The sequence below is a fragment of the Micromesistius poutassou genome (assembly GCF_964030765.1).
Source record: "Micromesistius poutassou genome assembly, chromosome: 4".
NCBI classification, from domain to species: Eukaryota; Metazoa; Chordata; class Actinopteri; order Gadiformes; family Gadidae; genus Micromesistius; species Micromesistius poutassou.
Genome location: NC_140274.1, coordinates 11887097 through 11901757, shown reverse-complemented (window position 1 = coordinate 11901757; position 14661 = coordinate 11887097). Strand labels below are relative to the sequence as shown.

The window sequence follows — 14661 nt, the reverse complement described above, 5'->3', positions numbered from 1 at the left end:
ACAACAAAAAACAAAATACAGTGTCGAGACTAGAGATCCCACAAGCGGTTGGCTTGGTAGGACGGTAGAGAGTAGACATTGAGGCATTGATAGTCACAGTAAACTCGGCACCAGTGGGTTCCTGTGTTGACATGGAGGAATGGGAGGTGCCCGCCAGCCACGCGCCTTCAACAAAGTGCACCGAGAGCCGCTGGAGCATTGTGAGCGCGCGCGCTCCGCAGAAGGACGTTTGTTACCAGTTGATGTGTTCAATACGTCACGTAGCCTACCGAGCAGACATGGGGAACGACGCTCAGGATGCGTGTTGATAAGTCGAGTCGAGTCGACTAGTTGGACAAAAATAATTCAGACGCATGTCTCGCGCGGACACTCGCGTGCGCTCTGGCACCGCGGCTTGGAGATATTTAAGGTAACTCTAATAAAACAATTAAGGAATAGCTAATTTAGTCAGACACGTTTCCAGTTTATTGTCTGTGTTTGAAGACCTAAACAGAGTTTGAATACCCCCAAGTGCGGATTGGCAATTTTTTCGTTTGATTGAAAAAAAAAAAAAACACGTCACTTCGCGCCAATGCTGGGATGGCTCGTGGCGGTTGGCTGTGTGATCCTAGTGGCCTGGATTTGGCCGCGTTCCAAACATCCTGGGTCCAAAAAGATGCCCTCCACGGACGCACTTCTCACGGGACTCCTCACTGGAATCCCGCGGGAGAAACCCGGAGAGACGCCGGCCACTGACCGTGGGCACGAGAAGAGCGCGTCCGCAGTGGCGCTCATATGCAAGCCGTCGGCGCTGGCCAACTACCTTCTCAAACACTGCCGGACTTTCAACAACTACTCCCCGTGCGTCGGGTGGTCGTGGCGGGCGAGCGCCATCCTTCAGAGTGTGTACGACACGTGCTGGCCCTACAGCAGCCCCGTTCAGTTCGTGCGGGACCACCTGCAACTCAGCGACGAAGGGCTGGTGTCCCTGGACTGGGCGCTGGCCCTCTGCGGGACGTCCTCCCACAAACGGAGAAGGACGTCGAGCACCTCAACCAGCCCCGTTCTTCTCATCGTCCCCAACTCCTTCGGGAAGATCACTAGAAACGTGCTGAAGGTATTGTGACACATTCTCCCGGTTGTCTGCGACCCAGCACGCCTTGTTGAAAATGATGCTTTTGTTTTCTGTTTACAAAACACAGTCAGTTGACTGTGTCTACACAACTGACTCAGTTGTGTAGACACAACAGAAGGATGCTGGAGCACGTGACCACATTTCTGAGTGTGATGATAATCACAATTTATTATCTTTAGTGTATTAGTATTCTTTAGTGGTGCCGACCCGAAGCTGCACAATACTTTAAAGTACAAAAACTAAACTTTTCAAAAGAGAATTCATGTAAAGATGCCAGTGTTGAAATACGTATTTCAACACTGGCATCTTTACATGAATTCTCTTTTGAAAAGTTTAGTTTTTGTACTTTTTACAGTCCAAAAAGTATTGGTTAGTTAAGCTTGGGGAGACCTCAGTCCAAAAAAGATTAAGTGGAAGAGAAATCATCCCACAAGTAGGCAAAACAAAAGATAAAGAAAAAGCAGCAATCTTCACCTCTATGAATTCAAACTGATCTTTGACCAATAGGCCTAGGTTTACAGACTGATGCAGTGATGCTAGGCTAACTGAGCACATTCATCGTTAGCAGCTACATATGGCACAGCCATCACAATCAGCTGCCCACAAGGAAACTTCAAAGAGCAGAACACCCTTTATGTTTTTATAGGCCTACACAGTGACAGCATATAAAACAGAAGGGGGAAAGCAGTGGAGATAAAAAATAAGGGATATGGGTTTACAGGGAGAAGGAAAGGCACTGTTATTTATATAAATAAATAAAGGAGGTTAAAAAAAATGAGGTTAAAAAAAATGAAGGCAGGCAGATGGGTTATGGGTACGGCTTTATCTATATCTATATAGAGCTAAAGAGGTATGTAATGATGCTATGTCTAATGAACCCAGATAGCTCAGGAGCCGCCCACAAGAAGCCTGCTTCATCAAGACCACTGCAACTGTATTGTTTGTATGTTTGTGTGTGTAAAAAAGAAAAAGGGATATGCTAATAATTTGGGCGATTAGTGTGAATATACATGTATTCATAAAAAAAGAGCAAATTTATAGTGTCAAAAATGTATGAATGAGCCAAAACCCCCCTTGAATAATTACATCAATTTTTACTCTGTTCCCCCGCCCAGTCGCCCTTGGTGACGGAGGTGGAATGAGTTATCGGCCTCCACACTATGAATTAATCTACAACCTTCTGAATTATTGTTATTTGAGAATTATAGCTGTGATCTTGTATACACATATTCCTTATTGATTCAAGAGTTAGTCACTTAAGAGATTTTGCACAGACATTGGGTCTAACAGGACATCTGTGTCATGTCATGTCATCTCTATGAATTTATAAGCAAGCTGCAGCTCCAATGTGGCCACAATTAAAAAACTGTTTTTACAGTTATGTACATTGATTAGTAGAAAGACTCAAAGAGGCATCAGCTATTCCAATGTTGTTTCGTCCAGCATCTCTCACACAACCTGGGGCATTTCTTCTTCCTGTCAAGGTTTTAAGCTGTAGTATCACGTCTTTAGCAAAACAATGTTGCCAAACTCTGGCCCCCAATGTTGATATCTTCGTTATCAATTATATACACAGATACAAACAGAAACATGTTGCTGTGTGGGTGTGTGTGTATCCCTGTTCATGGAATTTCTCATTCACTTGACAGTTTCTCATCCCAGGCAGAAAGCGAGTTGCAGTTCTCTCCCAGGCAGAGTTGTGTTATGTCTTAGTCATGCTGAGTTTGAATAAAACATTAAAGCGAAAAAATGCTATGACTAATTGTATTTGTCAAATACGTTTTGGATTTCATTTTTGTGAATGTCATCGTAATAGCAACATTTCAGTAGGCGTCATAGTCGTAATGCATTGCATTAAACTTGTCATTTTCATTAGCATCAGTTTATATAAATTGTAACAAAAGCAGACTACAATTAAATTCTACTAATGTATTAAACTAGGGTTGGTTATTAGGAGAAACCAGCAAGTATGCTCGATCAAGCAAAATTATGAAAGTATCTAATTCCACCCCTCGCTTCAGGCCTCCCTCCAAAGCCAGTCCCCAAAACACGTACCTAGCTTGCTAGCTTTAAGCCGGATTCATACTTTCCACATCCGTGTGACAGTGAGGGCTACCTTGATCGGCATAAAGCCCAAAATGTGTGACGGCACCGACTGTACACATAGCAGACGCTCCGACTGCGCCTGCTAGGGATAACAAAATGAGTTCTCTGAGACAATCCGACCATTACCCACATTTATACAATTTGTCAAACAATATGAAGACAGCCAAATGGTGTTGAACTCCTGGCGAATTTGGGAGAGATTAATTAAATTTTCTTTCCTAATGCGCATGCTTGGTCTTCTTGTTTTTTACGACGGTTGGCAAACAATAAGCGCAGAACACAGAGATAGTTTCTGAGCCTTTACTAGTCTGCCTTGTGGAAGACTCGGCTCATGCTCATGGGTGTGCCCATGCAGCCGGCTAGGTGGACATACATCAAACGTGGATAAGCCATAGGGCATCCAATCTGTTGATGCGGGCCGAATGAAATGATTGGACCAGGTTAATACAGCAATGCGACAGCCTCAGATACCAGATTATTTTATTTTAGATTTTTGTTTTTGGGATTTCAAGCATTTGATTGATTGATTGATTGCTGTTGGGATGTAAAGATAATTTAAACAAATCGAACAACAAATGCTTCTAAAATAATTTGCCCATCCTACCTTTTAAAAAGGTAAAAAATATGGAATTCTAACCATGCTGAAACCAACCAAACCAACCAACATCTGATGAATGTTAAGGTTCGCAAAAGTATAGTTTATTTGAGTGTTTCCATGCCATCGGTTCCTTCTCATCCTATATTTGTGTACCATCTTTTCGTGAGTCCATATCTTACATATACACTGGAAGAGAAAAAGTGCTACTGCAGCATTTTTCATCTGGTAAATATTTAATGTTGTGTTATGCTACATCTCCTGCTTTGACCCAAGGGTTTCAAATTTCTGCAGGTTTCAAAAACATCCAGTAAACTACATCAGACAGTTATATAAAAAAGTTATATAAAACTTTAATAGCCGGCCTTAACTGATCCAACATTTTTTCAGCACAAAATGTGTTGCCTTGTTGGTTTAACAAGTTTAATATCTGCCCATGGGATAGGATTGCAATGGCTCATTTTCCTTCCTTTTTCTTCTAGGCGTCTTTCCATAAATCTAGTTATTACCTATTTATTTCAATTTAACATAATTAAATTTTATGTATTTTTGGCTTTTATTTAAAGCTGATCGTCCTTCATTTTGCCAAGAGGCACATTTAATCACCCTTATCATTAAGGTTGTTCTGCTAGGATTCTTGCTAATTATCGACCTGCAACACCAATACTTTATTCTCTCATACTTATTTTTCATTTGTTTTCTTCTATTTTCAATTACTGTCAAATCTGGAGCAGAGCGAAGTTTACATAATCTGATCTAATGTTCATGCAACCATACATTTCAGAGTTGACGTTCTTTTTCGCGGGTTACGAATGATCCAAAGGTCCCTCTAGTAACCTTTTTTGTTCCCCCCTCTGGCTCCGTCCAGCTGTGCGAGGCGGCGCTGTCCCACGGCTACCTCCCGGTGGTCTTCAACAGGCGCAGCCACAACGGGACGCCGCTCACCACCCTCAAGCTGCAGCAGTTCGGCGACCCGGCGGACCTGCGCGAGGCCGTGCGCTACATCCGTTACCGGCAGCCGGCGGGGAGGCTGTACGCCGCCGGGGAGAGCACTGGCGCGGGCCTGCTGCTGTCCTACCTGGGGGAGTGCGGCTCCTCCAGCTACGTCACTGCCGCCGTCTGCCTGTCACCCGTCTTCCGCTGCCAGAGCTGGTTCGAGAGCGGGCTGCCAAGGGCCGTCCAGTGGGCCCTGGTGCTCTACCAGAAGATGAGCCTCAGCAGGTAGACACGCAGAGGAACACAGCTGTGTGAGGGATGCACCGGTGCTGGTGGTGCCGTGTTCAGGGGAATGTCCTGGGTGTTGAAAGGGGTGCAGGAATCAAGGAGTGGCACAGAATAAACCCAGGGAGAGGCACAGAGAGTGTACACGTCATCAAACACGACACATTTCCAGGCTCACAGCTTGACTTTGATTGACAGGTTCAAATCCTATCGACTCAGATTTTATAGGGATGGTTTCGCACCGATTTTTAGCCAAGTCATAATTACATCAGTTGTCACGGATGGAGATAGCTATGTATATCTAGGCGTTGCCTAGATCTTCTCCAGTATTGATTTATGTAAACACCAGAAAGTAACCCATAACACCGTGATCATATGTGCAATATCTACTATGGATGCTCCCGCTGGACATGGGCACACCGTTTCTTCACAAACAGCATCAGATGCAACATTCATACTTTGCTTCTTGCATCTTAAATATTTGTATGAACACGTCATAAACTTTGTTTACGACTTTGGGGAGCCGATTCCACAGCCTGGAAACATCAAAGCAGAATACAAAACAATTGTTTTTGAAATCTGAACAGAATGGGCGGATCAATCGTGGTGCTATAGCAACAGGGGGGGGGGTCATTGAACAAGAAGCCATGGATCTCCTATGGGGACTATCAAATAAGTATGTTACTCAGATCAATGCTAACATGTTATATGAAATCCATGTTGCTCTTTTAATTGATTCAATGTCTTTGTCCCGTCTTGTGTGTGTGTGTGTGTGTGTGTGTGTGTGTGTGTGTGTGTGTGTGTGTGTGTGTGTGTGTGTGTGTGTGTGTGTGTGTGTGTGTGTGTTATGGTGGTGTGACTAGGTACAGGACAGTACTGGGAGAGACTGTGCATGCAGACTGTCTATTTTCCAGCAGTTCACTACGAAGCCTGGAAGAGGGCCTGTTTTGCCAGACACCCCAAAAAAGCACCACCCTTACCACCACCACCACCACCTCCGCTGCCACAGCCACCACCACCACCACTCCACCAGGGCCCACCGGAGGCAACACCTCCGGGACCTGGGAGGCGTACTGGGACCGCAACGAACCGCTGAGGGACGTGGACGAGGTGGCCATCCCCGTTCTGAGCATCTGCGCGCGGGACGACCCGGTGCGAGGCCCCCCCCGGTCCACGCTGCCTCTGGAGCTCTTCCAGACCAACCCCCACTTCTTCCTCCTGCTGACGGAGCACGGCGGTCACTGCGGCTTCTCCGCCCGAGCCCCAATGTCCGGCGTGGCGGCCGGGTGTGGGGTCGGGATGCCCAGGACCAGCTGGAGCCACGGGGCGCTGCTGGAGTTCTTCAGGGCCACCACCGACTTCTTCGCCGCCGAGGAGCGAGCCAAGCAGCTGGCGGCGAGGAGGCGCGGGCTGGGCGGGGGGATGGCCGGCCGGTCCTTCCGCCATCGCAGCATCAGCACGTGTAAAAGAGTGCCGGAGTGCTCCCACAACATCCACGCCATTTACAGCTGGCAGAGGTCCTACACGCGCTGAGCCGCACACAGCGGCGGCGGCTAACGGAGACGGCGCCGAAGAGGGATTCTTTTGATGGCGTTTGAGAAGGGGGGGGGGGGGGGGGGGAAGAAGGGAAAACGTTCCGCGTTCACTGCCAATGTACGGCAGAGCAGTTGGAAGACGGCCGAGATAAAGTGGCACCGGAGCGAGTGGCGAGCGCCGTGCGCTTTGTGGCAAGTAGAGGAAATGGGGATTAATTCAAAGTCTGGCACTCTGACATTGCACTTAGTGAGGAACGGCTGTTTGTGATCAAGAGCATGAAACCCGTATCGTTCTGTGTTCTGTTTTGTTTGATTGTATTTGTACTTTACAGGGGCACATATTTAAGAAATCTAGAAAACACGGTGACACATTTTGATATTTGTTATTTGCTGAAGAAAGAAACTTGATTTCTAACCTTTTCTTTTATACTGTATGATCTGTTATCTTTAGTTAAATGAGTATGCCTTGGTACAGTTGTTGTACCAACTGTACCAAGTCACTACACATGTAGTGACTTTGACACTGTTGCTCTTAAAGGGAAGGGCAATCAATTCCAGATGCTATGATCCAGTTGAATGCATTAAGTGCATAGTGTATAAAGTGTATGAAGACCTGCCGACTATAGCAGAAAGAGAGTGCCCTGGGTCATGTGGTTGGGGCCTCTTACTCAGTGCTCTTAATGGAAGCCATGCTTGCACAAATGTTACGTTTTCAAGGACTTTACATAAACTTAAAAGAAAGCATAGGTTGTAAACTTTCTCATCAGGTGGGTAACTAGTGGGTTGTTAGTGAGGGGAATCTTAACACTGCTGGGAACCCAATGAATGACCTTAAAGGTTTTCACCCAAACTAGATGGTGTTTATTTTTGACTATAAAAAGTCATGTTCCAATGTGCCTTGTTGCAAACCGCTACTTGGCCAGGGTTTGTCAATCGTATTCAATGTATTGTTCATTGTGGCTGGATGTCTTTTGATCTTTGTGCCATAAATTGCCCTTGCAGGATTGGAAAAGTATCCGACATTCGTGTTGTTCTCACTGATTATGTTGTTGTTGTTGGTTATAGAGGATAAAAGAAAATGGATACTGGGATAAATTATTAATTATACATACAGTAGTCTGTGTATTAAAGGTTAGAAACATGTAAAGAACATAATGCACATGGCAGAATCTAAGAGTTGAAAGGCATGACAATCCTGTGTCTCGTGTAACATGTCAAACACGAAACACGGCTAGCCTCGTCATTTCATTCACATTTCGAATTTTGTCTAATAAACCTGAATTAAATGTATATATGTAATCGTTCTGTTGTTTAACGTGTCAAATATACCAACCTGACTGATGAATGGGATCACTATGGGTGATGGCACCACACCCTAGGTTTACAAGAAGATTAACTATTCTCAGTTTATCTACATCTAATGCAGAAATGGCACAAAAATGACATCCGCAGCTTTCCCCTTGTTTATGTACAATTTCATTAACGTAAATAATCTTATCTTTGAAGGTTAGATAGTACGGGAAGCTATTTTTAGACTTCAACAGGATATCCTAATGGATTTCCATTGCAGCTACATCAGCTGCATTAGTGTTCCTGGTATTTGTTATACATGCGGCACGCACTCATGCACGCACACACGCACACACACACCTGAGCCCGATTAGGTTAATAATTCAATTTGAAAAAACATCAGTCAGCATCATTCCAAATGAAAAACATAATGGTTTAAATTATATAAGGAAGAAAAGCTTTTCAACACACAACAATACTGATGAAGCCAGATAGACAAACAAAGATTCCCATAAGGATTATGCTGTGTCAGCTTTGGTCAAATCCTTTGTGTGTTAACACCAATGGACAGTCCCTAAAATAGCCCGGTCCCCAGAGAAATGCCACCAGGAGGTTGTTGATCCGATGGGACATTCACCACAGCTTGTCCTTAGTGACCATCATTTCCTCAGACAGCTGGTGCACTGCCTCACCCATATTCACACAGACACAAAAACACACTCAAGCACAGCGCATTCATTTCACCAGTAAACTGAAGTATGATCTTCATGATCATCATGATTGGTGCTATTATGATCAAACTAAAAACATATGCTTTCATGCTTTCATTTTAAAAACATAAGTGTTTTCTAATGGTTAATTAATAAGCCATATTTTATGTTACTACAATTTTCGCTTTCATATTGCATTGTATATGTGTACAACAAAACTTGATTAATATATTTAAAATATGAGCTACGAAGAAGTATATGCTAAGTGATAAGACTTGAACCTCCATCCGATAAGCATGTCTGCTGGCGCTCCAATCCAATGTGTTTAGTGACACAAAACAGCAGGCTCTTCTAATCAAACATCTGTAGAGTTTCTAGCAGCATAACAAGCCATGGTGAATATCCGTCATAACGTCATGGTATTAGACTTTTCTTATGTTCGCCATTTTTATATTTCTAAAAGATGTGAACATACAAACATGCGATCACAGCAACAACCGGGTTACCTTCTTCCTACTTAGAAGGATGTGATTATGTGTGTGAAGCGTGATTACAAACCAAATTCACAGAGCTTCACTCTGACGTTGTCCTTTCCCTGGATTAGTCTTTTGTCCTGTTGTTTTCATGTTGACATTTAGCCAAACAAATTATGAACATGAGCACACAGCTGTTTTTTTTGCAATACATTTTAGCTGTCAAATTGAGTCATGAATATTAAATTAACCTTTAACACTTTTCCTATTTAATTCAGATCCAATGGCTTGCCTCAGTGATCAATGCGTGTAATTCAATTTGAAGTGATTGATTTTTAGTTAACAAAGCACTCGACCTTAACTTCAATGTGCTTAATGCACATTCACATGTTAATAAGACAGGGTTTGTAGCCATAGTGTCAACTATTATTTGTTTTCATTGGGAAAATAAAATCAATTATTATTATTAAAAAAGCGAGGATAGATGAGGCAGAGGAAGCTAGAATGAAGAATGAACAGTTTTTTATTCCAGCTAGATCAGCTAGCTAAATCAAATGACCTACAATTCAAAGTGAAGAACTTGCTTTATCTTTATTTGCTTCCAATTATATTAGTTTGTATTCTTTTGACACATATGATATTGAAAGTTTAAAAAAAAAAATTAAAATATTAAAAACAAATAAATATCCAAACAACTGTAAAAGATAATGTTTTATATGCTGTTTTTAGTAATTTCAAAGGAGTAAAAACTATTTTGCTATTCTCCCTTTTGGAGATATAGCGTATCTAAATATGACTTGTTAATATTTTGTATAGGGCCCCATCTAGTGGTCAACCAGAAGAACAAGAAATAGGGGCGACTTATTGCAAGTTGTCATAAAAAAGATAACATTAAAAGGAAAGACATCAAACGGGACAGAGCAACATGGTTTATTCATCAGCTATCTTTTATCTGGCTACATGAGGAAAATGTTGGTGTACTCTTTGATATTATGAATTTTGAATGGCTTGACTCGTGATTAATAATTCAGAATCATAATTAATTTGTCAGTAGAGCCACTCTGAAGAGTAGCATGCAGGGCCAGACCTGAAAAAGCCTAGGGTATGCTGTGACCCACCTGGGAAGATGCACAGCATTGGGGATATATAGCAGGCTGGATAAGGTCTTTCAAGCCCTGCTCCGGGCCTGCTGGACGTACAGGCTCCCTTACACGTCCTCCTTACTTTAAAATGAATAAAAAAGCATTTTCCATGGAAAATAAATTCCTAGCACTCCCATATTCTTGTCATCTCTGTGGTATTCAATGCATGGTATGCCGAAAACATACCTTTTAATTGATGTTTTCTTGCGGGTTGCTCGAAATTGCTTGAAATTGAATGTGAGACACAATTGACAACATGGTCTACGCATGTCGCTTCATAATCAAGTTTTTGTTTTCAATTAATAACAATAGCGTTAATTCCAGCTAGCTAAATCCAATGGCCTACAATTATGTGAAAGGCCCATGTGTACTAACCTCAGGCTGAATCTGCCACCAAGGAGGAAGACACACCCCTACTGCAGCTAGCAGGCTAGCTTCAATCTCCATAAGGCCTTCATATGGGTCTGACTTATCTTCACTGACCCACTTTTATAATGATTCGATTTTTTTTCTTGACCTTCATCGATTTCATTTGATGTTGCTATAGAGACACGCTTTACCACTGATCTAACCCATCAATAGGGGGCAGCAGGGACACAGTTTGTGGTTTTGATGGAAGGTATCACGCACACTGAGGCTATCCAGAGGGTGTCAATAGCAGACACAATGACGCAGCTATCTCTGCATTTGGCTCGGAAACTGCGCTTATATTTAGAATCTCACTTAAAGTTAGAGTTCAGCACATGGTGAATACATTTAGACAATGTTTAAATATAACTTTGCTGAGTCACACACAGACACATGATATATACCGGTTTAGGTTACTCTAAACACATGTGCAACAATGTTCACCGCTACACACCACCTAGGTGGCTGCCACAGGATGATGAGGTATAAACTGGTTTATTGTGGAGTTTGAAGGACAATGGTACATGCAACTGGTGATCCTTGCTGCCATGAGGGAGATCTCCCTGTGTGTGTGTGTGTGTGTGTGTGTGTGTGTGTGTGTGTGTGTGTGTGTGTGTGTGTGTGTGTGTGTGTGTGTGTGTGTGTGTGTGTGTGTGTGTGTGTGTGTGTGGTGATGGCTTGTTTAACCTGTGCGCATTGATTAGCCAATGCAAGTGTGCAACCTCACCCAGCCCCAGAGCCCAATCAGTCTGACACACACACAGTCACACACACACACACACACACACACACACACACACACACACACACACACACACAGACACACACACACACACACACACACACACACACACACACACACACACACACACACACACACACACACACACTCCACAATTGCAATTTGTCATGGTCAGATATTCCCTGGACAAATTAAACTGACCTGGATAGATCAACTTTAAAATATATATTCCATAGGAATACGTGGTCAACTATATTCATCTTGAAAAATAACACTTCTTATTGAACTTTCTATATGGGCTTGCAAATCAGCACATATCATAGGAGGTTTTGTTGGCGATACTCCATTTTGTGATGACTTGAGATTGTTGTAGTGATGTAAAATCCAAAATCAACGTAAACATACCTTAACTTAGGCTAATCAAAAATGTGCTTTTGCCACGTCTCTCATGAGAAACGCTGCAGCAGTTTCAAACACAATGTCTCTCCATAATGACAAATACTTTCACGATTACTTACTCTTACTCAACAATAATAACAAAAGCACCATTACCACCAATAACATTCCTATGCCTCTTTACATCAGAAAGGGGGCTGTCATGACGACATAATGATGTTCAAGCCCTACACTCTTATTCAGCCAAAATGGTTCCTGTCCAGCGTTTCCTGGTAGGTGACAGACAGGGTTCAAAGCTCCTTCTTTATAGTATCACAGCCAATGGAAACAAGCGTCTTGGCATATGAATGAAAGTGTCATGTACTTAATATACATACATATATATATATATATATACATATATATATACACACACACACATATATATATATATACATATATATATATATACATAAATGCTTGAAATCTATATATATACATACATATATATATACATATATATATATACACATACATACATACATACATACATACATACATACATACATACATACATACATACATACATACATACATACATACATACATATATATATATATATATATATATATATAGATTAATATGTAGAAGATCAAGTCAAGAAGGCATTTTGTTGATCGAATTCCATTCTCAGTTTCAAGCATTTATGTACAATAATGGGACTCAAATGGAAATAAATTTTACTTTGACAGCTGAGAACATTGTTTGTTGTATTGGAACCACCACACTGACCTTTACAATGCCATGAACAAGGAGGGCTCTAATTGGTCATGTTGCTTCTGTCCACACCTTCCATATTCACTATTCTGTTACCTATACAATCTGATCAGTTTGACCTATTTCAACATGACTGAAACCTTCCCTCCACACGCCCAGCCCTGCCCACACGCCCACTCTCCCTCTGATAGAAAAGTGTCTCCATCTCAGGCTTCAAATATTTGCAGGCAACTAGCCTTTAGCAAATTCCTTGACTGTCAGTGAGTTTACTGGGTGTGGCAGGGCTCTGCTCCAACAGCCAGTGCAATATATCCGTAAACGGTGTTCACAGCACTAATGTCTGCTGGTTGGCCTCCCAAATGTCACAAGCCATAAAAAAAATGCTTGCAAGGGAGTAACCCCCAAAAAAGAGGAAGATCTAGAATCTCTTTCCCTTTAGAGGCACACAGTTTTGCATGTGAATGTGTGAGAGTGTGTGCCGCGCGATGGCCTGTGCATTTGTTGTATTCGTATGGGAATTTCTTTCTGGTATTTAAGCAACCACCTCTCCTTCAGGCTAAATTGGAGGCGGCTAACCCTTGTAGACCTAATTCAATCTGACAGCTTAGTCTTTCCAAACCGTCTGTCTGAACACAGCCCAGACAAGGTATTCAATCAATGCAAACCAACTTTTTGCAACCAGGGTTACCTTGCGTGTAAACCAGACCAATTGGGTCTTGTTCAATCATCTATACGTTTAATTGCTCCATTCATGAATGCAATGGCATTTGTGATTCATTTGATCTTTTGAGTTGACTGAATGCTGCAGCTATTGATGCTATCATTAAGCATTTCCTCTCAAACCATGAGAATCGGGTTGACAATCGGAGCAGGAAACAGACAGAAGCCTTAGTGACCCATGTTCAAATGAAACCTCACAGGAGGCCTAGTTGTGAAACAAGTTCTTATCAGCTGGAGATTCAATATAAATATCTTACTTAGTAGTTAAGATGGGTTGAGGAGGGCTGGTAAACTTGTACAACTCTGCTTTTCCAGGCCTTGGCGTACTCAATCTATAGTTTAGTGGGTGTGAAAGAGTCTCGCACTCTTTCTCTCTCTCTCTCTCTCTCTCTCTGTTTATTTTTCCTACTGGCCCTTTGCTCCAAACATTGCACAATGTGATGGAGCTTCTTGCTACCTGATAGCTAGCTGCTGTCCGACAGGAGAGGGACAGCAGCAGGTAGGCGACCCGGTGGGCAGCAGGCAACAGTCGTGAACACACCTGTAGCACAACCAGTCCTTTTGGACTATAAAGCCCTCTTTCTCTGTCCTACGCCCACTCTCTCTCTCTCTCTTCCCCCTCCTCTCTCTCTCTCCCTCCCTCCCTCCCTCCCTCCCTCTGCAGACACACAAGGAGAAATGTAGTCATGGTGTTGTTTTCACAGGCTTCACATGTCTGACTGTTGAGCAACAAGTGCACCAAGTCCACGCACTCCCTGTCCTGTTTGTTCTGGTGATGCAGTGTTTTACAGCGCTTTACGTAACACACCGGCACAGCACATGACTGCAAGTGCCTGCTGATGATAATTTCCCCCTGGATTTTAATGAGGCGGGTGCACAGACACATACATTAACACATGCACACACATAAACAGCTGAGTTGGTGTGGGGGTGTTGCTATTTTACCCAACCTTTATGCATCTATTTGGAATGACACACACATTGACATACTCACTCACCCAAAAATGGTTTTGCAGACAAAGACTTTGTTGGGTAGTTATGGGTTGGATGGGTGGATAGTTTGTGTGTGTGTGTGTGTGTGTATACAATATGTGTGTGTGTTGGGAGGAGTTTGTGCATTTGGACAGGTGTGTGTGTTTGGGTATAGTGTACGTGTGTTTAATGGGTGGGTAGGTGGATAGTGGTGTAAAACAGGAGCGGGGGGGGGGGTTGGACTGGAAGTAAACCCTGAGGGGTCTGTAGGGAGGAAGTGGCGGGGAGAGGGTTTAGACAGAGAGGGGAGAGAATATATACACGACAAGAGAGGACCGAGAGGAAGGCAGGGAGACATGCATCCATGCTGACATACAAACTGAAGCGATGGAGAACTGCCTGTCTCCCCTCTCCGCTGGCTCCATGTGAGGGCTCATCATCAGCCACCACACTGGTGTCAGAGGTCACCGCCGGCCCTGA

At 43.1% G+C, this 14661-nt stretch overlaps 1 protein-coding gene across 1 annotated transcript; it reads left to right on the top strand.

The window, feature by feature from the left end:
* The first annotated feature begins 226 nt into the window (after positions 1–226).
* abhd15a (abhydrolase domain containing 15a) lies at positions 227–7842 on the top strand. The gene is made up of 3 exons (XM_084466817.1): positions 227–1096; positions 4684–5036; positions 5900–7842. The coding sequence occupies exons 1-3, from the start codon at positions 572–574 to the stop codon at positions 6567–6569; spliced, it is 1548 nt and encodes a 515-aa protein (XP_084322943.1). The 5' UTR covers positions 227–571; the 3' UTR covers positions 6570–7842.
* The last annotated feature ends 6819 nt before the right edge of the window (positions 7843–14661 follow it).